Source organism: Mizuhopecten yessoensis, unplaced genomic scaffold (genome assembly GCF_002113885.1).
Source record: "Mizuhopecten yessoensis strain PY_sf001 unplaced genomic scaffold, ASM211388v2 scaffold5503, whole genome shotgun sequence".
Lineage (NCBI taxonomy): Eukaryota > Metazoa > Mollusca > Bivalvia > Pectinida > Pectinidae > Mizuhopecten > Mizuhopecten yessoensis.
This window is the reverse complement of record NW_018406081.1, coordinates 575,511-602,373: the sequence shown is the minus strand read 5'-3', so window position 1 is coordinate 602,373 and position 26,863 is coordinate 575,511. Positions and strand designations below refer to the sequence as shown.

The 26,863-nt window shown below is 34.1% G+C and overlaps 2 protein-coding genes across 2 annotated transcripts in view; one reads left to right on the top strand and one right to left on the bottom strand.

Moving 5' to 3' along the window:
• LOC110450761 (ras-related protein Rab-5C-like) overlaps positions 1-7,316 on the bottom strand; it is a 12,965-nt gene extending 5,649 nt beyond the window's left edge. The window contains exons 1-5 of the mRNA XM_021498458.1: positions 7,171-7,316; positions 4,609-4,901; positions 2,858-3,009; positions 2,159-2,281; positions 695-788 (exon numbers count right to left, since the gene is read on the bottom strand). Coding sequence (XP_021354133.1) covers positions 695-788; positions 2,159-2,281; positions 2,858-3,009; positions 4,609-4,771 — 532 coding nt within the window. The 5' untranslated portion in view covers positions 4,772-4,901; positions 7,171-7,316. The remainder of the gene's footprint in view (positions 1-694; positions 789-2,158; positions 2,282-2,857; positions 3,010-4,608; positions 4,902-7,170) is intronic.
• Positions 7,317-13,615: 6,299 nt separating this feature from the next.
• Positions 13,616-23,552, top strand: LOC110450760 (EF-hand domain-containing family member B-like). Its single transcript, XM_021498457.1, has 9 exons — positions 13,616-13,946; positions 14,288-14,350; positions 14,836-15,166; positions 15,599-15,923; positions 17,555-17,777; positions 18,461-18,656; positions 18,977-19,204; positions 19,813-19,994; positions 20,716-23,552. Exons 1-9 carry the CDS (start codon positions 13,863-13,865, stop codon positions 20,893-20,895), a joined length of 1,812 nt encoding a protein of 603 aa, XP_021354132.1. The 5' UTR covers positions 13,616-13,862; the 3' UTR covers positions 20,896-23,552.
• Positions 23,553-26,863: the final 3,311 nt, after the last annotated feature.

The window sequence follows — 26,863 nt, the reverse complement described above, 5'->3', positions numbered from 1 at the left end:
TATATATAGAGAGAGAAAGAGATTACATTTTATATATAGAGAGAGAAAGAGATTACATTTTTAGCATTTTAACAGGGAAGACTTGCTTTAAATCGGACAAGGAAAATTCCAACAATATTGTGAACACCATGAACGTTAATGACACACAATTTAAGTCTGAATTCAAAAATGTCCGGACGAAAAAAACCTACTAACAGCATGATTTAACGATGGACTCAAACAGAGAGTTTTGCTCCTTGTCATTTTTATTGATATTGGCAAGCACATTTTACCGCGGCAATTTTCAATCAGGACCAAATTTACAACTGTATTTACAGCACATGAGCCTATAACTATGGGCAAATTACAATGACTACTCTTCACTTCTTGTTGAAGAAGTTCCTTTTTTATTTCATTTGACCTTAAAAAATGTTCAAAGTTATTTTATCGAGACTCAACATCATGGATCTTAAGAAATCGATCAAGTAAAAGGGTGATGCTGAACAGACAGTACACCATTGTATAATTTCATGCATCACATGTACTTAATACAATGCAAGCTGAAAATATTCTATTTTTTCTTCTCTCCAAGCTGAAAATATTCTAATTTTTTTCTCTTCCAGAAACAGAGTTACCAGTTCTTGAAATTAATTTTAACATTATTCAGCTATTTATGACAAAATAAAAGAAAGGTTATTGATTGCAATCCACTTACCAATTGCCAAAAATATATCATTCACATTCATGGCTGTCTTAGCAGATGTCTCCATGAACAACAAACTGTTTTCTTCTGCATATGCTTGGGCTTCCTGAAACAAGGTATACAGGTATCTTGTTAAATAAACATCCCAAATAATAAGTTTGGTCTTCCAGAAACACTGTCTGGCACACAATTCCATTACATTGTATTAAAGAAATCTTGTTATATGCATGTACATCACACAATGAGTTTGAGCTTCATGAATACAAGTTGAAGACCCTGGTATGACGTACAAAATATCACAAACACATTGATTACAGGTAATGAGTTTGAGCTTCATGAAATACAGGGTTTAAAGACGTCTTGTTGAATGGCCTCAAGATTTATTACACACTTACAGAAGAAACAAAATAATGCTTTAGACCAACATTTCATATATGGAAATATAACAGAGATATACAGTTGGTTGAAAAATGTAGTGAACAGCTTGGTCTATACACTATAAACTGATTAGGTTTTTCCGCAATATCAAAAGAGACACATAACATTATTTTCACTGACAGCATCTACAACCCTTTACAATTCCTCTAGCCTCATGCTCTGGCAGTAGAATTTAGCAAAATCTGCCTCTTAGCTAGCACCCGATATGTAACATTCTACACCCCTGCTCTTTGGGGTGTTTTGGCTAAACAGTCATACCCTAGAAATTCGAAATTGTAAATCAGCACAAATCAAGTAAATTCTAACCAAGACAGGTTCATTTGCTTCTATGGAAAAGTTTTATTATGAGAACTGAATAAGGTTCAGTCCTGGTTGACTGCAAGGTCTAGACCTAGCAATTCTTCTGATAAAGAAGTTAGACTCGGAATACAGGTGGGCTAGTAGACGATTTTGAACTATGTCTAAAAAGGAAACTGTTCATCCCTGATTTACCATCAAATTTCCTGAGGATGGAGTTGGAAAAAGTGTAGTTCTGGTATTGGTATCATTAGCAAATCAGACGGAAGAATCAACTTTAATGACAGAATTACAACAATATAAAGAACCCACCTTGAACGACAGATTTACCCGAAAATAAAAAGCATCAACCTTGAATGACAGAACTACTACATTGTAGGTACTTGTGTAAATATGTCGACCAATATTATATTTATCTCGAAAACAGTGATTTTAGGTTATAGATATGCTTGCCTTAGGGATATTCCATAATTGATTGTTTAGGGGAAGATGAGAGGCACCTGTATAATTATATTATTGGTGGTGGGTTTAAAACCAGATCTGTCAACCATTTCTGATATCGAATCCTTTTCAATATTTGGAAGGTGGAAAATACCTCACACCCCTCTCATATGCTTATTTCTTGAACAGCCCTTATAGCAGATAACTAAGTTTTGAAGTAGAAATGAAATTGTTGAGGTTTTATAAAATCCCCTAGCAATGCAGATGTGGAAAAAATATATAAGAATGTGCATATTTTACCTCGTACTCAACCATTCGTTTGTTAGAGAGATCAGACTTGTTGCCAGCGAGAGCTATCACAATGTTTGGGCTGGCTTGTCTTTGTAGTTCTTTCACCCAAGTCTTTGCTCTTCCAAATGTGTCCTTCAAAACAATAAAAGGTAATATATAACAAATAATGGATTTTTATACTCACAAATATTTTTTGTATGATCTCCCAGTCCTACAAAATGAGTGGTTCCTGAAAATTGTTTTCTGAGCCTGTGGTCATGGTTATAGCATCATACATTAACCATTTATTTTCATATTTCGTTAAATCAAATCAGTAACAGGCAACAATACAGATCAATTGATGAACAGCTTTCCAAATTAAACAACTTCAAGAAGAAACTAATTATTCCTACTGGAATTTCAAAAATACATGCAAAGATTTGAGAAATTACATGATAATTAATTATCAGTGTTCTCAGTGTCCCTCAAGGTTTTATGCATTTCCCTATATATATGTAACTATGAATCTAAGGGTTCAGAATCCAGAAGATGCATCAAATATAACTCATAAATCTTTATTTATAATTAACCGTAATTATATATAGAAGAAAAATAATTGTCATATTATGAATCTTCTATATATAATTAACCGTAATTATATATAGAAGATTCATAATATGACATAATTATTTTTCTTAACTTTATAATCAGGTGAGGAGTAAAGCTTACTTGGTTTGTAATATCATATACAACAATGGCAGCCTGTGCTCCTCTATAGTACATTGGGGCCAGACTGTGATAGCGTTCCTGGCCTGCTGTGTCCCAGATTTCAAACTTCACTGTCGTGTCATCTAAACACACTGTCTGTGTTAGAAATGCAGCTGTCAACAGAAACAAGTTTCACTCAATGAGTATTTGTTAGATTGTATACAAGTTTGTATCTACATGTACAATGGAAATTGGCACAACAACCCGTTCGGACTAGTTTTATACATTTTACTCCACAACATAAACACATCAGTGTTGTCATTAAACAAGGGCTGCCCGCAAACGTTAAGTAGCCAGCTGCTATTCATCAAATCTGAACCTGCTATATTTTTTCAGAATATGTATAGGTCAGTATTATAATTTATATAGCATGTGAACATTCAACTGGATATTCTTTCGAAGTCCACCACTAGTTTCAAAATACATTTGGTGCATTCATGTATATAAAGATGTATGTAGTTTAAAAGTGATTTTTCAGACTATTATGTTTGATCAGTGTTTAGAACTACTAACAGCAAAATAACAATCATGATTTGCAAACTATATTCACAGCTGCATGATTTTACAATAGTTGTTACATCTGCAGGTTCTTTTGTACATTCGTATAACACAAAAATTGTATTGAATGTAAGAAATACCTTGGGTGTCGTTTTACAAATAAATGTTACCGTCCTCCATTGTAACAAGACACCAATGATGTACAATAGTATAGGTACCATTCACCGCGATATAACCAGACAGCTGTCTGTACCAATCTCCATTAAATCACTGACAAATTTGTATAAAATTGAAATGGAATCTGTTTAGATGTCAAGTGTCAGATGCATATCCTGACAACGACCTTTCACACTTGTGATCAATCTAAGTGACTAAGTACGCATGTGTATGGAAATGCACCCTGTAACATATCATTAAGTTATTATGTCATTTAATTTTCCCTTGTGCAGAGGATATATAACCGTTGCATATATCCACAAATATATATTTGTATACCCTTTTTATATACCCACAGTATACCCTTTTTACTGTCATAGTTATACTGTTTACCTTTAATTGTAATATCGTCATAATTTGTCAGTATAACCATTTTTACTGCCATAATTATACTGTTTAACTTTGTAATATCGTCATCATTTGTCAGTATAACTTTTTTTACCGCCATAGTTATACTGTTCACAAATACATATACATATATATCTATTAACTCATTCACCCCTGAAGACACATTTGAACCCTTCCAATTCAAAGGTTGAAATAATTCATTATGAAATTTCAGGGGTGAAGGCCCAAGCTTTGTCACACTGATCATCACTTGTCAATGACACATGTAATAATGTGTGCAGTAAAAGTGAAATACACAAACGGTTGAAACCCAAACCTTACACAATGTTTCTCAACAGTCAGCGACACACTTACTTCAGTTGATTCCTTTTCAATGGAAATGTAATGGTCTGAACCATAGAGTTTAATTGTTGAAAAATCGCTATTAAAATAATGTACAATCTCATTGTTCTTTCCTTGTCCTTCATGATCAATGCAATGTAATGTGTGATTATATACATGTACATCCTTACATCATTGGTGGTGGCAATAGGGATCATCAATATGCCATGCACTCTTAATACAAATACAAGTATTTCAAGAATTTAAGTTAACAACATAACTGCAATCCAAAAATATCTTGGGAGCTGTGATAAACTTAGGTGAATTACCTCCAATTGTGCTTTCTTGATACTCGTGAAATTGTCCTTTCACAAATCTTAACACCAAACTTGACTTTCCCACAGCGGATTCTCCGAGCAAAACAAGTTTGAACTGACAAATTTTCCCCTGGGTGGCCCCATTGGGTCTTTGTGCACCAGCACGGTTGGCCATATCAGAGTTCTGTGAAACTTTTCAGTGTTGTTACTGTATACACCTGGCCCTGAGTGGACCAGAAACTGACAAGAATAATCTTCCTTATAGGTTGCTGTTCACAATGGATTCTTCGTAATGGCTTATTGTTCTGAAAAATATAAAGATTTGGCACACAATCATATCAGAAATTCTAATAACATAAAACACTTAATAATTACATTTACTACTTACACCTTCTGTGGGCAATGCAGGTACTCTTTATAAATTAGGTTAAATTTTATCAAAATATCTGCAAGTTTGAGATTTTCAATTTGCACTTACAAATGGACACAAAAAGCATGATTTTTTTTGAAAATAGAGCAATCTTTGTAATGATATCTTATAGGGAAAAATACAGTAGAAACTATCTAAGGGATGAGGCCATATATGACAACACAAAGTTCATCGTAAAACATGATAATCTAGTTATAGATTGATACATGTATCACAAAAATGGTGACAGGCTTCACACCTCATATGTTTACTCCTATCTTTATACATGAAAATATATTGTGTCACAATATATTTATCATCTTATGCTTTCCATCTCTTATAACAATTACATGATCTCGAACTGACACAGTTGCCACGTACATGTATGATAAAATAAACCACTCTATATTTGATTACAGGGCAACATACACAAATGTCATAGAAAGCTGTTGAATGATCAACATGGTTCCAACAAAGTAAATCATAAAATGTGTGTTATCTCCATGTCTCTCAGAGACAATAATCGCTCCAATCTTAGAGATTCGTCTCTCATAGGAAGAAGAAGAAGTAATTATTGATTTTATCCATTTGTCTTGTCAAATGTTTTAAACAATGTCATAGGTACACAGCTATTTCAGACTTCAAACCTCAGCTGTTTTCCTTTTTAAAGGTGTTTTTTGCTTAGGACTGTCTCTTAATTATAACATTTCAAATGAAACTTTTTTGTTGAAAACAACTTAAAATTTAGTATAATTTGAATTCTTTTCTGAACTTTTATCAACAGTACAAAATATTTTGTCAACCCTGTTTTGTCAATTTACTGGGACCACCTGGCCATGACTATAACATAATCTTTGTGACAGGAAAGAGAGTAGTATGTGCTTCCAATGAAAATTGAGCCAGTGCCCCTGATTTCCACGAGCACGCATTTGAAGTTGACCATTACTCTATATAGGTACCTGCGCGTCCCCTCCCCCCGTTTTAATGTTTTCTCTCGATGCTTACTACCTGTTACAAGAAAGAGAATAGTGTGCTTCCACTAGATATCGAACCCGCGACCCCTATCATGATGTTCCTAGTCGAATGCTCCACCACAGAGTTAAGGGGAAATTCCCTCTAGCTCGAAACTATAAATTAAAGTGACCATAATTCTATGCACAATTAAAATCATGTCAGGGAGCTTGAGGGCTGCAGACACCATTTGACAGGAAAGAGACTTGTATTCTTCCACTAGACACTGGACCTGCAATGCCTGATTTCAAGTTGGCTTAAGATAAATATCTACCAATTGAGCAAGTGGGAAATTCCCTCCAGCATTAAACTAGAATGTGATGGACATTCACCCAGTCCAGTTATGCTACACATGTTTTTCTATGTGAAGACCAGACCCCACTACCAAGAAGAACAGAATATGATTATACATATATATATAGTTATTTGTTATTGTAAGACAATGATGTATAACATGTATGGGTCTTGAACATGCATGATTTGCACCAAGTCTGCAAATTAGCATATCCTTTGTCTGGCATATAAAACAAAAGTTCCGAAATTTCTAAACACTTCAGGCCTACATGTAGATCATGTTGTAAGAACAAGATAATGAGGTTTGAGATAGTGGTTTACAGACAATCAAACTGAAACCACTGTACATCACGTTTCCAATGACATTTATAAACAGAAAAAAAATCAATTTTAGCTTGATGCGCCTACTCGCACCTCTACGGTATATGTATATAGTATACATAACCAGAGTCACTATCAAAACATTCCTTTCATTACTGAATCGTGTATAAACAATGTAAACAACTGCGCATTGGTTACATAAAACACATTTAGGTGAGTCACGATCAGCTGAACATTTTGCACGTCTTTGAAATGGGGACAGTAAAAATTCTCATAATTAGGCTCACTGGGATACGATATAAAATCGAACCTGTTATAAGGGTATCGTTTCAACTCAGACTTTCAATGATAATCGGATGCTATATCGGCCTATTTCTTAAATATTGAAAACGAACAAACAAAACAAACGAATCGAGACAACTTTGTAAACAAGGAAGACCAAATGTCGGCCATTGCATTGACGTCAAATCGTAAGTGTGCCATTCACTGAGGATTTTTTCTGCGTTGCTTCAAAGGGCTAAACATTCTTTCTGTCTTACCACAGTTGACAATGGAGTAGTCTTTCCAATTATGACGTTAAATAACACAGAGGGCTGAAAATGTCCGTTCAATCCCTCTATCTGTCAAAATTATACGCAGAAACACCCTCTCGTCGTTGCAGCCGCTGTATGACGAAACGGATATGCTTCCGCTGTCAAAAATAGTGCTACGATGTTTATGTTTTGATTGGACAAACAAACAAATTTTCATATTAGGATATTAAATGTGTATCATAAAGATATTAAAACTAAGCTCTATCATCTCGTCTTAATTTTTTCATCAAATTTCCAAAATTATATTTATGCGTAGTAATACACTTACCATGTGCAGCAAAAAGACACCCCCATAGAAATGACGTCATGTCGGAAGTCAGTATTTCTTCTGCTTTTTTTCTCGTTCGACAGTTTATCGATTTCTCAGGCTCCTTACGAACAGCTCCTGAGTTGTCTACCGATAATAAAGTCTCTTTATGTAGAGTTCGATGCATGTTTCATGGTAATGTCTTTTTTCCCCCGTATGTTCCTAAAATTACTTATTCCTTATAAATTCTACTCTAAACTAAGCGGCACCTGCTATGCAAATTAGGGCTTGAACTATACGTATAGTCTAGTCCTGCAAAATTTGACTGCATATGATTAAAATATGAACATACAAATAAGGCCTACTGTTGATGGATTTGATGATATTTTTTTCCAAAATTAACTGATACCAAATGAAGACCTGACAAATATCTAATTTAAATTCATAATAGGCCTACATTCGAACAAATTTAAATAAGATATTCATGATTATCCAAATTAACTGACTTCAAAATGAAATGCGGACTTAGATAGATCTGATTCCGTGGCATAATATTCAACTTCTGGAATATATTTAATGATGTAAGAATATTTTATTTGCGAGATACAAATTAGATTAGACACAAGTTATAAACTTAAAATTTGTCTTCTCCCTTAAAACAGTAATGACTATACATTGGCTCAAGTGAAAAATAGAGATTGATTATTGGACGACTAAGTATCTACTGACGAATTACATATAGCCGGTTTTCATGAACGCTTTCGACAAGACAGAAACTTTTCGGGGGGTGGTTTATTAGTCTATGTTAATAATTTACTGAAAGTATGTCGCTTACAAGTTATAAATTACCCTGGTGATGAAGTCATATGGATACAAATTACTTTGCCAAGATCAAATCTAATAATTGGTACAGTGTATAGGCCTGAATACTCTGTTAATCCTTTCTGGCAAAATGTAAAAGCATCTGTTGATAGTGCATTAGATATATCTCCAAATGTAGTTATAGTTGACGATCTAAACGTTGATTTACTAACTGTTTCCAATAACCATGATTTACCTTGATTTACCTTGATCCGGATGGCTGGGAAATGAGCTTAAAGCTCGTATTTGCCCACCATGCATGTCCTTAATGATTTCATTAACACATTTTCCTTGAAAAACCTTATAAATGAACCTACAAGAATTAGTCCATCTAGATCTAGTTTACTTGGCCCCATTTTACTATCAGATTCACTTACTTGTCTTCAGTTTTACCTATTGATAGAGCAGTAAGTGATCATGAAGGTTGTATTGTAGTTATTGAATTTACCTGTTTTAACAAACCTTTTTAAGTTACAAACGGAAAGTGTGGTTATACAAACGAGCCGACTTTGACATGCTAAATGACCTTATTGACAAATATGACTGGACTGTTTTGTTTTCTGTAAGTGACTCGGTTGATACTGCTTGCGTGTGACAATTTTACTGCCATTTTTTTCGAATTTATAAATAGATGCATACCCTCAAAAACAATTACAGTTCGACCTAACAACAAGCCCTGGATGGCATCTGAACTTAGAAAACATTTGAGTCGCAGTCAGCAAAATCATCTCCGATAGAAAAAAGGCCAACCAGCGGCCTCTCATGTTACACTCCAACTTTCAGACATTGACAAATTTAAAGCTCAGCGAAACAAGGTAAATAATATGAAAAAAATTACATAGACTTATTGACGATTACGCTTCTTCTGATCCAAAATCTTATTGGAAACTAGTAAAACGACTTATGAAATCCGGTGGACATTATTACAATATCCCTTCAATGAGAGATTGACGGACCCAGGACAAATAGTACTTTTTCAAACGATGACGATAAAACCCGTTTACTTAATAATTATTTTTGTAGTATAACCCGTGTTAATGATGTTGATATTCCAGTTCCGTTGATTGAATCCAAAACAGATAAACGTTTTGTATCTTTGCGGTTAAATCATTCAGAAATAAAAGATGTTTTACAAGTTTAAAAGCTAGGGAAAGCTTCGGGAGGGGAGGGGATTAGTCATCATGTGCTGAAGTATATATATACTGCTAACTTTATCTGCAAACCACTTGACATACTTTTTAACATGCCACTTTCTTCGTGTGTATATCCAAATAAATGGAAACTTGCAACTGTTATGCCGCTTTTCAAAAAGGGTGATCGTCATACGCCGTGTAAATATAGACCTATATCCTATACTATCTACAGTTGGTAAAGTGTTGAGCGTGTAGTTTACAAACACTTGTATAATCATGTTTTTGAAAATAGCTTGATTTATCGATACCAGTCAGGTTTTATGCCTTGTCATTCTCCTGTTTATCAACTTATTGAAATTTACCATAATATTTGTATTGCTTTAGAAGAAAGAAAACATACCTGCATTATTTTTTGTGATATATCAAAAGCGTTTGGCACAGGGGCTTGATAGCAAAGTTAGAAGTGACGTAATTTCAGGGGAATTATTGCATTGGCTCGAACATTATCTATACTGGCGCAACATCATCTATACCGGCGCAAACAGAAAGTTTTAATTGGAAATTCATTTTCGGAACTAGGTAATATTGACACAGGTGTACCTCAAGGGTCAGTATTCGGGCCGCTTCTCTCTTTGATATATATAAATGATATTACTGATGTACTTGATTCGGCATCCAGGTTATTTGCAGATGAAACATCCTTACTTTATTCTGCTTTTTCATTCTATGAAATACAGACTGTTCTCAACAAGGACCTAGAATCTTTAAATCAGTGGGCTAAACGTTGGTTGGTTTCTTTTAATCCTCAAAAAACGGACGTTGTTTTTATTTCAAATGCAAACGATATTGACGATGACTTGGATTTGATGTTTGATGGGATTTTTTTTTTTTTTACAGACGTACATAGACATTTAGGAGTAAATTTCAATTCAAATGGAAAATGGGTGAGTCATGTTGAGGCAGTTTATAGTCCGGTTATGAAAAAGATTAATGTTTTACGAAAACTCAAATACTTGTTGAAAAGAGATTCACTTTTAAAAAATTATAAATCTTTCATTTTACCAGTTTTTGAATATGCCTGTGAATTATGGGATTGTTGCACTGCTTTTGAATCCGTGAAATTAGAGAAAGCTCAGAGGCGGCTCGAGTTATAACAGGACTGCCTTCTTTTTTGTTTTGTTTTTTTGTAATTGTTTATTTTTCGACGATTTTTTCATAATACATATAATAATGAAAAGAAACACACACACACACACACACACACACACACACACACACACAAACTTACAGAGCATATATGCTAGATAACTTATTATACAAGTAATGATTCACTATATTTTGAAACGGGTTTAGAAACATTATCAGAGAGGAGAAAAACGCGAAAGGTGAATATTTTATATAAAATGAAAAACAATGTAACCCCCAGCTATTTATCGACCCAATTTACGGAACCAATATGATTACTAATTTACAATATATTTTCTTTCAGACTCTCCTCAAGCAACTCTTCTTTTTTCCCATCAAGTTTACGTCTTTGGAATTCGTTAGACAATACAATAAGAACATTACCATCTTTAAATACTTTTAAATCTGCTAGATCTAGTGGTGCAAATTCGTCTCCACCATCTTATTATAATTTTGGCGAACGCAATTTAAATATATTACATACGAAACTCAGGCATCAGTGCAGCTCTTTGAAAAATGATTTGTTCCGTATTAAGATTGTTGATAAAATCAAAATCGTTACGGCGTCAACAAGCCGTGTTCAAAGAGAACACGCCCACAAACCGAACGGTTGTTTCAGCGTGTCACGCACTGCATCTGGCTCGTCGATTGGTCGATAAAACGTTTGAAGTAGTTAATTTGCGTCTTTCTTTATAACTTTGTACACTAAAAAATACACTCTACTGGCACACTCGAGTCTACCTCAAAAGTATCTCGGTCTGCGCCTGTATATAGAGTAATATTAAGTTGCAATGCATACTATCTAAATATTTGTAGATATGAAGTCCAAACAATTTGGATACATTTAAATTATTATTTCTCTTTTAACTTCCATCATCCTCAATTAAGTATCAAGCGTGTTTACCTTAAATAAAATACACTTTAAACATTTCGTTTTTGTCGGTTCCTTGAAGTTTGGACCATATAAGATCAAGTCCTGCTACGGTTTGTTCACACAATGAAGGATATGTTTAGTGAGTTTTGTGATAATTTTGACAAACATGACACCAATTTGCGCAGGGCATGACTACCATTAATTAATGAAACGAGCTATACTAACGCGTTAGCGTCACGTGTCTTACTAATTGAATGCGTTTGAATTCACAGCGTTTAACCAGAGACGTATATCTCGTTAAACTACTTCCTGCTGTTCTCATTCTTTTCGACCTTAACTGCTACTGGCTCAACGCGCTCGCGAATTAATGCGTTAAACTACCACATTATGTTGTTTGCATGCTATTATTCCACCTTACATGCGTGCAGTTGGACTTCAGGTGTTCACAAACCTTGACTAGTTAGCGCATTCATTCACGTGTAGCGTATTAAACCTATACTGTATTATTTAAAGCGGTCCCATTTTGACGCATACACACTTAATTTACTTTACTAACGCTAACTTTACGTTTTTATTGTTTTCGACATAGCCCGTCAAAATTTGAGAGTAAAAAACACGTTTGAACAGTTATCAAAAAGATATAACGGTTAAAAAAACCCTAATTATATTGTTAAGAAGCGTTACTTTAATTCAAGCGTTTTGGATCTGTTAGACAGGATAATGTACGGCTACTCTGTTCCAGTATGAAAATCATCACCTCCGAGGGTAGAATGAATAGCACAATCACATGACGTCATAACACAATGACTACATAACACATGATATGTCAATTATTAGTAAAAAAATATGGAAATATGGTTTTCGAAATAATATTTTTACATACCCATTATGTTTTCGGTTGTAATATTCGACTTTTTGCGCCATTCATATTTTCTTTTCTTTCCTTTCTTCCTTTCATCTGTGCTCTGTCATACATGTTTTTGGAACACAGAAAAGTACGTATACAGAACATGGAACTTGCATGTTATATAAAAAAATACTCTAACAAACAACAAAACTATGAAACAATATGAATTGTATACAGCAAATCAGTAAATCGAAACGGTTTAATTACTTTATTTACTTTTTTCTTAGAATTCTACCAGTTCATTTCGCTTACGCGCACAGCCATTTCTACTGTGTGCAATCAAGTGTTAGCTTCAGACCACTCACTCCCGAAAGAGTTTGGTTCGATCCCAAGTGGTTGCATCCTCGATATCCATAGGGTTTCGCTCACTTTCGCTCCCTGCACCCCTGGAATATGTCATAGCAAAATTGAAGGCACGAAGATAGCTGTTTGATTGGTCTCAGATAAAAAAACAACACCTGACCAATCGCTAGGCTGATACCTGTCCCTTGAAGATTACAAAGGAGAGACGCCCGACTTAAAAGCCTGTCATTTTTTACCGTTACGTGACCGCGAGATTCTTTTGGTGTACATCAAAGGATCAAACTATTCTTCTAGTCTCATCTTCAAGGTGCTGCTCATCGAGCCTTCGATTTTGCTAGAGGTGCAAAGAGCCAATCTGAATAAATACAGCTGTTCATTATCACGTACCGCATGTTAATAGCCGTAGGTATTTATTTTTTATTAACATCTGATTTTAATGAGATTGGCGAAGAGCGAAAGTGAGCGTAACCACTGGATATCGAGGATGAAGTGGTCGCAAATAGGGTAGGTTGTTATCTCTCCGATGCCGGTTAGTTCCACAGCGTAAATTTATTTCTAGTGGTAATTAAAATTCAATGAAATAGACACATACTTTATTTGAAATGGTGGTCATGTCACAGAAAATGTTGCAGTGTTTGTTATACAACTTTGATAGTTTGCCACCTAATTACATCATTGTAGGGGTTATCTCCCCTGAAAAAGGTAATTAAATAATTAATTTATAAAGTAGCTATTGTTACGCATACAATTTCACCCTATATTCAATAATTATTCTTTGTTATATGTTAGCATAGAAAATATATCATTTGTATTAAATTTAAGCATTTTAGTGTTGAACTAGATACGAAAACAACACCGGAAGCTATTTTATCAATGACCTTACCTCTGTTGCTAAGGCTTTATCAACAAAGTGTCAAGAAGCTGCAGGTTCCGCAATTTCTCGAAGGGGTTCACCCGCGTTATCGTCGGGTAACAGCCTTCAGATAAAGGGGACAGTTTAAAAAAGTATTGAATTTATCGATAAATGGCAGAAGGAAAGAATACGTATTGAATCCGTTATATAGTGGAAACGTAATTTACTGTAACATTGATTCGTGTCAACTTGTTTGACAGAGGTGCACATACAACATGTCTTCAGTAACATTACCAGGAATACAGACGACTGGCATTTATGCAGGGAAATGCAAGGATTGGTCTCCAGATGTAAGACCAGTAAGTATTTAACAGAGAATCGTATTACTACATGTATGGAACTGTGTGTTTTATATATAATCGAGTAATGAGTGTCGGAAAATTTGGGGGGGGAGGGGATCTCTAATATGAAACGTGCGTGTATTTCACCTGTGATTTTATTTTGTCATTCACCCAATATATCATGCCATGCTAAAATTACATTTAAATAAAAAAAACAATGCAGACAGTGCCAAAACATATCTAAGATCTTATAATTACTATATTATTGATGGCGTGATATCAATACAAATTCTTGTGGCAGATACTATATCAGATTCTGATGGCAGCATCAACTTTATGGAAATATTCTTTTATTTTAGGCAGGAAAGTTAACAACAACAGGTGATTCAGCATTATCATGTCTGAAACCGAAAGATGAAAGGGTGAGTACACACCTTTTAGTTGACATGATTATGATCCCTTCAATGCATTTGCATCAAGCAAAGATACTTAATTTATTGCATTTACTAAGTTATTGTTTAAGTTGTGTGTATGGAAAGTTTATACACTGTATATATACATATCATGTGTAAGTGATGTGAAAACTTGTCTGGCGTGAACAAAAATACATGTATTGTAATTTTAATTTTAACTGAATGTGAAACTCACATGACAGGAGAGGCTATGAGATTAAGAAACAAAAAACATAATGTAGACTAGTATATTAAGTGGAGAAGAATGAGATGTTTGGATATTTATGTTATCTGAAATGAGTTGATTAAGTTGTAATTATAAGCATATTGCCAATTTCAATAGTTTATTGTATAGTTTCAGAAGGGACATTTCTGTTTTATTTAAATGTGAGTCATGTGTTGAAATAATAAAATAGTCTTGATTGTATTTAAAAATCCAACTCATAATTTTTCAGCCTCCTTCCGCAGATGTTATTCGTCGGTTCAGAGCCACATTAAGACCAGATGCTGGTCAGATGAGAGTTTTTTATGGCAAAGCTTCCGACCCTCATCGTCAATGGGCAAAGGACATGTGTCATGGTATCAACACACAGTCTTCTGCTAACGCGGGCGAGCTGGCCAACCCCCACCCAAAAACTTTGTTTCAACAGAAAAAGTTTGAGAGGAAGGAATTTATCTATGCCAGTCATCAAAAAGGTCCTCTTGGAACATCACACAATCAGACCCCTTGTCTGCCTAAGGGCCTTAATAAAGATGATTTCACATTTGGAATTCCAACAGAATTAGGTAAGCAGTCGCTGTGATACTTGTCTGATAATGTCTTATGCAGTCCAAGGTGGCAGATAAAACAATTGGCTTGTTATTTAAAATCTTTGTTATATTTAACAAATCACCAAGTGTTGTTATGCATCTGTAGTTAGGAAAGATTGATTTCATATATTTAAATTATAATCTTAATTAAAAACTTTGAATTAAATGAAATAATTGCATGATGATCCTGATGTTAAATATGAAACATTTCCCATAAAACTAAAACTAATGAGGTGAATTCCCAATTTTCTGTTTGTGTTTTTTGTCATTATTCTACCCTAGTTATGCAACTAATAATATTAGTTAATTTTAAAATAGGTAAAATTTTAACTTGATGTATTGGCCAGGTGTTTTAACTGACCAATGGTTGACCAACTTGATCATAGGATTGGTTTTGTTGTTTTTCAGATATTGGTGCAGGTGGACTAATTAATCCCAATAAAACGTATGCGGAAGTAGAACAAGAATCGGCTGTGGGACACGAGTTGTACAGAAACACACACAGTGACTATGATGTAGGCGAGCAGCACAGGAGGAACTATACCTCCATGGGCTTCAGCCCTAACTCAAAGTTTGGAATTCCCACACCTCACAGTAACGATGGAAGGCGGACACGCCAGACTCTTAAATGGATGTCACAAGCCCAGCAGGAAAAGGCCACCAAAATTGTGTCAAAACGTGTCGACGATTTCCGAGAAAGAACACAGCCCCAGCTTGGATCTGTCCATGATCCGTAAGAAAATTTCTTCATTTATTTTATGGTGGTGAGATCAACTGTGCATGATATAGGTAATCGGTATCTTCCTGTATTTAGAGGTCACCTGTATATAGAGGTCACCTGTATATAGAGGTCACCTGTATTTAGAGGTCACCTGAATATAGAAGTCACCTGTATTTAGTGGTATTTGCTGATATAGAGGCCATCTATATTTGCTGACGTACATTCAAACTTTTATTCAGTGACCACCTTTACTATGTCCATTTAGTTATCACTTATTGCTGTTTCAGTTTTGAAAATAAATGGAGAGTTTTAAGTGTTCTGTTGAGCCAGTTTAACCAGCTTAATGAATCTAAAGATTACTGACATATTGATATCACAAGAGTACCACAAGCAGTACACAATATGCATAGCAACTTCATTATGGAATCCAGATTAATAAATACTAAATAACAATTATCACATGTTTTTATTATTTGATAATGATGGAAGTTTAAGATCAACTGTGTCAATATCCAAACAAGCAGTGCACTGCTGTGTCACACGATTAAAAAGTGTGGCGTGAGTTTTATTAAGTTTGGTTGAACAAATTTCATCATCAAAGAAAGACTCTGTAGCTGAGATTTTGAATTTAAACATATGACCATGACCTTTAACTGGTCTCCAGAGATTGATGTCAGAAATAGTTTTGGGAAGTTTCATAAATTTTGGTTAAAAACTAATTAAAGTCAGGAATACTTGGACAAGCAAGTTTTCCACCCTTACTTAAGATTATTTAGCAAGGACTTTGACCTTGAAAACATGACCTCAACCTTAAAAATGCTGCCAGAATTTATGTCAGGAATGTCTGTGTGAAGTTTTATGTAGTTTCGTAGAATACAGAAGGCAGGAATCTTTGGACAGGTATCTTAAATTTTACCATTATCATATAAAGACTTCCAGTCGACAGACATCAGGAATTATACTAGTGTGAACTTTCATAAAACTCATTTGAAAAGTAAAAACTTTATTCAGGAGCCTTTGGACAAGCCATCATCACATGACCTGTCTGTAGCTGTGACCTTGAACTTTAACATATAAACTTGGCATTCCAGTGGCATGCTCAGGCATACACCAAAATCTTCAAGATTATTTTTTTTCATCATATATTTTTATCACTTTCTTTTTTAATATGGACCCTGCATAAATAAACAAATAAATAAAAAATATCATCTTCAAAATTTTAGTCTGATAAAATAGTGTTGTCATGTTATGTCTATACACATTGATAAATCTCGAAGGTTTATGTAAATCAAAAACTACATAGTGAAGAACAAAATTATATATTATATATTTTTCATATAAAAACTCAGGTTTTACTTGATAATAATTAGACTAAATAAACAGAGTTCCAAGAACACATGAGATTGCTTCTAGGACCGACCCCCCCCCCTCTTGCTTGTATTGTTTCATGGCTGAACACTTTCAGTGAGGAAGCTGCTGACATTAACTACATGCTGACACTGATGGACAAATTGGTGAACAGTTGGGTGGACAGACAGGATGACACCAAAGGCAGGCATATAAACAAGATCTCTGTATCTAATAATAGTTTACCATCTGATATTGCCATTATAATCTAGTATTTCTAACATATATTTTCACAGAATCAAGGACACCCTGAAGGTCGCCCCAGATCACACCTTTGGGATCCTGGTCAAGGCTGATGAGTATGGTGCGGGAGACCTACTACACATGCGACCCCCGGGGTCATACCTGAGGGGCAAGGACCGACAGCGCGGTGTCATGGCTGCTATCAGACAACATCTGAAGAAGGCCAACTACCACAATTTCCATGACCTTTTGGCAGCCTTCAAACAATATGACAAGGTATGAAGTGGTCTGAACAGCAGGAAGAACTGAGTCTTTAGTTCTGATCGATTATAGTCATTTTCAGTTGATAGATCTGAAAGATCATTTATTCTAGTCTTGTCCACTTGTCATGAACAACAACAACAACAACAACAACAAATAACAACAACAACAACAACAAATAAAACAAAATCTACATTTGAAAAAAACCCGCTATATTTATAGACATCAATAAAGATGAGGTATGAGAAAAGTGCTGTTCTAAAACCCAGGTAGCAGTAAGTACAGTAAAAGTAATGGAATTTTCAAATCTGATCTAATAGTTAGTCACTGGATTTTTCCAGTAAATCTTTGAAAAGAAGGTAATGGTTTGTGAAGTTCTGTTAACTAAGTCACTGAATCTAGTGATCAAATCCAAATGTATGCGAATAACCGAGTGTATATACATAAATAACAGCAGATGTCTGCATTGAAGATGAAAATACAGCCACGTACGTACATGTACAACCCTAGCATTTACTGATAAACATAAGTTATTTGAAAAATCAAAAAGTGTACTTACAACCTGGAAACACCCCTCTCCTCATTTTACTTTCTGGATGATCCCCTATATGTAAACCAATACATTATCATCACAAGTACAAATGTACTAATTCAAAGCTGATTTTTTAACCTCGACTCACCTGTATCAATTGTTGTAGGATGGGAGTGGGATGATCAAGATGGAGGGTCTGCGAGAAGCTTGCCTCCAGTATCATTTACCTGTAGAGCCAGAACTACTTGAACAGCTTATGGACTATTGTGACACAAACAGGGATGGTTGTATAGACTACCTGGAGTTTTCTAATTTCCTTAACTGGAAAGACAAGATGGCTTCTGGCTTTGGGCCCAAGACAGGTAAGTTAGGACATCAAAAAATGTAACCAGTTGTCAAAATTACTGAACCAAGAATTCTAATATTTGTAGGATGACTCCTTTTGGAAATCACCATTGTCAAATAGAAAACCAATTCAGATTGGTGATCTTGAGACACTCAATTACAAATATATACCAAAGTCAGATATCTTTCTAGACTAAAAATCCTGACTTTGATTTATAATTGAAATTTATCAGGCTTTTCCAACTTTTTTTCTCTCAAAGATGTAAATGTTCGGTGTTAAGACTTATGTAATCAAGAAATTCACTATCTGATAAGATTTTTCATGTCTAATGTACAGAACCTCCGAAAACACCCATGACCCCAAAGTCTGCCCCTAGCCCCCATGCCAGAACCCCTCACTCAGGAAGCGAAGTACGAGTTTCCCAAGAGGACCTCATCCCAAAGACCCCCCAGAGTGCGGAGAATACCCCTCGCCGGCTACAGAAACAGATTGACATGGCTATCGGCAATCATCGCACCAGTTCTAGTATGATCAATGCTGTCATCGGTGGTGTGGACACGAGAGGTACTACACTTACAAACTATTAAACAAACCTCTCTCTAAAGAGACCACCATTTAATTCTTCCTCCCTACAAAACGGTTTATTCTAAAGCAATACTCTGTTAAGAAACAACTTGCAAGCTTTCAAATTTGATCGTATATAATTATTATTACGAAAGTAACCTTTCAGTAAGTGATTCACTAAATTGAAATGAATTAATTTCATATTTCAGTTTGTTTAGATATTTTTTTTAAAAATCACCTGTATGGGTTTAAAGATCATGCTTAACGTATTTTGATGTTGAACAGTGCTATTTATGTGTAATAAATACATTATAAACGTTTAGTTTAGGTTTGAATTTGCAGTTCTCTTTCTGATCAATACAATATGTCTGTTGTGGTGAAATAACGATACAACATGTAATCACCAAAAAATTAACTAACATGAAAAAAATATTATTTTGCTTTCCATGTTTAGAAGGCCGTCGTATACTTGGTCTCATTTACTTGTACCACAATTTTCATTCATTCGTGTATTTTTGTTTTACCTGCTGTCATTTTTCCAGTGATAACTTAAAAATGAATCATAAAGATGTCAGGAGATAAATTTCATGTTTTGATTGAATTTTCAGATTTCAGGACATATGGTGTCCCAACCATCCGAACAGACCTTCCAGGTCCGAGGATCCGACGGGTGGACGATCGGAAGAACTACGGGGATGAGTCAGATGCATATGGGCTGATGAATCCCTCAATGTTTAGCCGTAGAGGCGTGTTTGAGAAGGACTTCCTGCTGCCTCGTACACTAGAGGAGGTGAGAGTTGTATATATTCAGATATTTAGAAACTAAAAATGTGAGGTGAATTTATTAAAAAAAATACCTATAAAATAATAATTGATCCTCAAATATATGATACTTAGGAAAAAGAAATGAAAAATCTTTATAAGAAATACTGAACCATGCAGTGATCAATCTACAATTCATTTTCGTGGGTCCTTATCAACTGTATTGCTAAAACCAATGGGTCCCACAATGTTAAATTGAAGTATTTCCATAATTCTATGAAAATTGGACTCAGGACTCTTGCGTGGATTTATTATCGCTGCTGAACAATCGTACTATTGTAGTGATTCATCAGTAAGCTGGCAAAAGTTCATTTTAGCACATAGGCTTAGTAATATATTATTTACAGGAACATTTTTGCTCTATTTTAACTTCCGCTATTTTAGCCTTCCATAATGAGGGCGATTTTATCATGACAGCAAATATTAGTTACCGTATATGGTAATTACATGTAAAGGGCGAAATTAACACTAGACAATTACAGATTTTACTGATGAAGGGCAAACATTTAACTGCGTGAATGCTTCGCAGTATACAGTTTAGCAGTAGTTTTTCAAATAGTTCCATTATTATCATTTTTTTCATTTTTTTTCAGCTAGAAAATTATTTTACAAACAGGTGGTTAAGTTATTGGTATATTTCAAAATAATTCCTTATAAATTGTAATAATATTTATTTTTCATAATTTTAGATTAAAGAAATCTTCACCAGTGTTGGGGTGAAGATGACTGGAGCAAATGTTGAGGCCTTGTACCAGACAGCTGCCAAGCAGCATCCGAAAGGTCACGTCAGTGTGGAGTCATTCCGAGGCGTCCTTGATGACGTGCTTGCCAACAAAGTTCTGGAAGGAAAACACCCACTCGCCATCTAGGTTAAAGGTCATCATGATCTACGCTCATTTAGGTTAAAGGTCATCGGACCATAATTTCACAATTATTGTTAAATTTGAAGCAGTTGTATATTTCATAAACATTGAAATAAGGGAAGCTGGGCAGATTGTGAAATGCAAATTTGTTGTTAATCAAAGTATGAAATTCGATTTTATAAACTCTAAAACTTAAAGCGAATTGTCAATGAATTCTTTGGTATTGGAAGTATATTGTTGATGATTCATTGTGTATAATGAACAAATCAAAGAAATGAAAGAAGGACTTTTTTTCATTCCAAAATGATACAGAGGAGAAAGAAACTCATAACAGGTGAGTTAGAGAAGAATTAAAGTAATAAAGAAGGTGAGATACATGTAGTAAAATAATTTTCTGTTGATTCCATTGAATATCAGTAGAAAGTCATGTGTATGTCATTTAATTACTTCAAAATATACATATGTTATTTTATTTATGAAGTATTTTCTGCGGCAATTTTCATCATTCCAATATACTCAGGCTGTTAAATCACATGTGTAAGGTAGATAACTCTATCACTAATCGCATGTGCGTAAGGTAGGATACACCCTTAAATCGGTTTTATTAATATAATGAATATCCCATATTAGTAACTATATTATCGCTATTACATTAATTTCAATTACAGAATGAAACGGAACATATTGTAGATATTTAATTTTTACTCCAGAATTGTTTATTGTACATAAGAAAGTAATGCTAATATTAAATCAAGCTACTGTCGCATTTACAGGAAATATGTATTAATGAATACTTGAAGTAAAAGAACATAAAAAATAGCTATTAATTTCTTGTAGTCTGCTTAAAAATTCCGATACTGTTTACTGGAAACTTTGCCGTTCACCGGTAAAATCTTTATCAAACCTGTAATAATTTTGCCTTTCGTATGTGTTTACTATCTATGGCATATTGTGTGTTTTTATTCGCTGCCACGATAAATTTGCCCGCATCACGGAAGGCGAAAAAAGGTGAAAGTTAAAATTGTTGCAAAAATTTCACGGCATACAGCATTGCTATGTGATATTAGGGGTATCTCTATGCAGTTAAGGGTATCACTGTATTTAAGTGTTAGATCTTATAACAATCAATTATCATGATCAGTATTTAACTTATTAAGAACGTTATTATGCAAGGTTAAAACGTTTTGTTATGTGTTATTAATCTATAAAGTAGTCGAAAGCATTAAGACTCAGTGTGGAAACAGATCAGGAAAATTCAGATGTCATGTTTGCAGTATTTCGTAAATTAATGATATGCAAATGTGCTTTTTTGCACATGATATTATGTTATGCAAGAATTAAGATTGTTTTCTAAGAATGAAAATTTACGAACACGTAAATTTGAAGATTTTAATGTTTTACGAATGAATATGATTTTCAAAAAGTTTTCAGTATTTTAAAAAAGCATTGAAGCCAAATGTTACAGATGAAATCTGTTGTGCTGTGTTGACACACATTGAAGCATTGCATGCAAATATCTTGTAAAGTATAAAAACAAAGCAAAACAGTATTTTAATGTTTCATTTGTTAGTGTTAATTGTTTTAATGAATTATATTTTGTGGTGTTGAAAGAAATCAAAACTTTTATGCTAACAGCATTATATTTGAATACAATGGAGGATTTGAGGAAATCATTCCCTTATTTAGTTCCAGCACAAAATTTATAAATGCAATTTGTTTTGAAATGTACTGTCTAATTTTGATGTTTTCACTGGAGACACTATCAATTATTGAAAATTTACATTTAGCTTTGAATGATATTGTTGTGAAAAGGGAAAATCTTAAACTTTTATCATCACAGCGCTGATTTTTTAATCAAGATTTTATTTTACCTGTGTTTTTCTTGAAATATTGAATCTCAACCAGAAATATTTGTTTCCTTCAGCTTCTAGTGTACCAGATTTTCTCTCTGAAATATTGAAATACAGTTTGTGAATTCAATAGACTGTTTTACCAATTTTTCTCTTGAAAGATTGAAACACATTTTTTTTTTATTTCAGTTGACTATTTTAACTTTTTTTTTCTTGAAAGATGGAAATACACTTTTAATTGAATAGACTATTTTATCAATTTTTCATCTTGAAAGATTGAAAGACTATTTCAATAGGCACAGCACGTTGGCATATTCACAAGTATACTAGGTAAACACTGACGAGAGTTTTGTGTATAAGACACTTGTTTCTAATACTTAATTTCATTACAGTCACCTTCACCCCTATGAGTACCATCCGTTGTAGTTCCCACCCATTGTTCTATGTTATTGGTGTTCAGCTGTATATTTTGAAGATGATGTTACTATATTCTCGATGTTTTCTTTTTCATAAAGAGAAAACTTCATTTCTTTGAAAGTGGATTGTGTACTGTAATGTTTATTTTTATATTCCCTTTTCCGCCTTTGACATATTTCTGAAAAAAATGGATATTGCTAAAATTGGAAAGGTAAAGATAATCACTTTTGAATGAAAATGTAATAGATCTTTGTACATGTAATGTATATTGTATGTGTCAGAATGTAGTTTCATGTGCTATTTTTATGTTTATGGACCTAAGTTTACATAACCTGTATTCCGTCCAAGCTGTCAGAGCCAAACTGTGATAAGACTGGTGACTTTAGATTGAGTGATTTTAAATTTTTAGTTTTAGATATTTTAAATTATAAATAAATGTTTACTTTTAGCTTTCCAACTTGTAAATATGGTTCAATTTTTAAAATACAATATATCCTGTGTATTGACTATTCATTGTATTTTGAATTACTTTTGTAATAAACTTCCGCCCTATGTCTTGAAAATGAAATAAAATAGATAAATATATATCTTATTTTGTGTTTTGTTTCTTAATATATGTATAACAGTGTTTGCTCCTGTATGCCCATTACTACAAATGAGTTCTAGCAATTGCTGGGAAGTTACCTGTGAAAATCTTCAATACCGGTAGGTCATCAATATGGCCGTTTTGTCAGTTTTTCTCAGAAAATTATGAAAATTTAAAAAGCAAGAGGCCCATGGGCCTTAACGGTCACCTGATTTATACAGAGAGTTGATTTTGTTTTTAACATGAACAGAAATATTATTTAAAGTGACAAAAAACAATAAAAACCACCTTATTCAATATCTAGCATACAGATTTCAGACTAAAAAGTATTTGAATTGAGGTTTCTCTTGGGGGTAGGGCTGGCTCAAAACTTTCAAAGTATCAAACTGTCAACTCAAGGTTATAATTCCAATCAAGTTATTAACATGTAATATTCAAAGTATCATTTGCCACTATAAACCATAATAAATTTTTGGCCCCTGGGGGCTTGGGACTAAACCGGCCACTATTTTTGTTGACCTTTGTCCATGGAAGGTCCCTGCAAAATTTCATTGAAATTGGTTCAGGGTTTTGGAGAAGAAGTCGAAAATGTAAATTGTTTACGGATGCACGACGGACGACGACGGACAAAAGGCGATCGCAATAGGTCACTTGAGACTTTGTCTCAGGTGACCTAAAAATGTCACTTATTTTTACCGGATTCAGAAAAAATTAAGTTATTAATAGTGAATTTTCACTGTATTTAAAAATCTGTGAACCAAATTAATAAAAAATAAACTGTTATATAAGATTTTTTGTTTTTTTTTGTTTAACAGGAAGTTAAAAAAGGCTGTGCTTGTTTTGGCCAAGACATCTTGGGCAGATTTAAAAACCAGAATGATCGCTATCTTTTCAAAATCACAAAAATAAAAAGAACAAAATAATCTATAATAGACACTTGTTAGAAATGAGGTGGTCAGATATGAGGTGTTTTACATACTGTAACTATTTATCCATCAATTAGCCCATGCCTGGTAATTAGCCCACCCATGTCGAATACAGTTCGGTTACAAATGGTAACAAATGCAGCAAAAATATTCCATTGTCCTGTGATAAGCCCACCCCCTTACTTTGAGTGGGAGTGTATCTGCTGCCTCTTAGGCTTATTGCAGTACATTGATCAAATTTACGTGAAGTGACAACAGATCAGATACCAATCGTTTTACAGATTGTATAATACAGCTCTGATGTCAGATTCCCAATCCTGGAGGACGTATCATCAATTTTATATAAAATGTTTCTCTCAAGTGTCTTGAAAATAATTGAGGACATCGAAAAGATGGAGAACATTCAAAGGAGATCTACAAAATTACTCCCTGGATTTAAGAATATTAGCTATCGCGTGACACTATGCCAATTGAAGCTTCCAACTCTAACATACAGACGCGAAAATATGATAAATGTGTTCAAGTTTATGAATGGACTATACAATCCAAATTTGGTGGGGGGATTGTTTTATCTCGCCGCTTGGCATAAACTCATGGACACAGTAAAAAATACTCAAACAACATTGTCATTTAAATATAAACAAGGTTACTTCACTCCAAGAATAATTGATATCTAAATTAGTCTCCCACAAGATGTTTTTTCATCTCAGAATGAATTTGATTCAGAGAAAATCTGGAAAGATCTTCAGTTAAAGTACAATCATACAGCGGCTTATATATATAGACTTTTATCACATAATCGGCCTGTTTATCCAGTGAATTCGCCAGTGTAATATTTTTACATATGTCACTATTTTAATATACCCTGGAGCGTCTTCATTGGTTGTGCCAGTCAGAAATCGATTGTGACGTCATGATATGGACAATGACGTGATGTCATAAATTGTGAATGGCACAACAAAATGTCCGTCTCCGTTTGATTAAGCCCTATTTTGGCTTTAAAACCTGTCAAAATGTAAGTTTTCTGAGTTATGTGACAAAAAGTATCTTAAATCTGTTTTCATTTCATATGAGCTTTTATGAAACTCTTCTCGAAGTTTTAATTTTTGCTCTCCAAGGCTCGCAAAAATAAAAACTCTTAAGACTCGTTTCATAAAATCTCATATGAAATGAAAACACATTTAAGATCCTATATATCTTATGTTTACCACAATGTATTTCAAATTATATTGATGTGGATATAGAGGCAGTAATGCCTGCATCCACTAATATCCTATTAAATCCTCTTAAAATTCTATTAAACTGTATTATATTTTATATCAAAACAACCACAAACACTTGAGTCATACAATCAGAATAATTTATTGAGTTTGTATATAATATATTTTGAAAATTTAAAACTTTTAAAAACACAGCCCTTATATATTTCTAAAAAATATTTACATAACATTATAACAAATTGAAAAAAAGCTCATCAAAGACAATCACATCTATACGACATTTTACAGAAAACTTTGACAAACAAATAGTATGTATAAAACAAAAATCACCCTGGATTTTCCAGTTAAAACAGAATTGTTTGCCCTTATGCCTCTGATCTTCTAAGGTGCACATTTAATCCTTTCACCACTGTAGACCATAATGGACTCATCCAGATCTACATAGGGGTGAAAGGGTTAATAAAGACTTGAGAAGATTTTGTTTGTTTGTGTGTGTTTTATGTCCTATTAACAGCTATGGTGATTTAAGGACGTGCCAGGTTTTGCTGGTGGAGTTACCGGAGAAAAACCACCGACCTGCGGCCAGTACCTATCAACTGCCCCACGTAGGTCACGAACCCGCAACCCAGTGGTTGAAGGCTAATGGTAGCAGAATGTCAGACGTCTTAACAACTTGGCCACAGCAAAGAAAAGGAATGATGAAAATAATTAAAGGTAATTTTTGTTTCAACCTGATTACCAACATCAAACATATAGCAAAAATAAATAACAGTAATATATTGACTGTAAATGAACCATACAAAATGAGACAGATTAAATATAGAAATGATGTGAAAAAATAATAAAGCTATCACAATATTGAATACCTAGACTAATTGGCACATGAAAATAACAAACACCTGTGGGCACCCAACCAGGAAATGAAACCAATACTCACCTTGGACAAAAAATATCTACAGCTTCAAGGTCTGTTGA

Bases quoted from the DNA above. Each gene is read 5' to 3' on its own strand.
- LOC110450760 (XM_021498457.1), top strand. From the start codon at position 13,863: ATGTCTTCAGTAACATTACCAGGAATACAGACGACTGGCATTTATGCA. The intron at 13,947-14,287 runs GTAAGTATTTAA...CTTTTATTTTAG, and splicing joins GGTCTCCAGATGTAAGACCA to GCAGGAAAGTTAACAACAAC. The intron at 19,205-19,812 runs GTACTACACTTA...TTGAATTTTCAG, and splicing joins CGGTGGTGTGGACACGAGAG to ATTTCAGGACATATGGTGTC.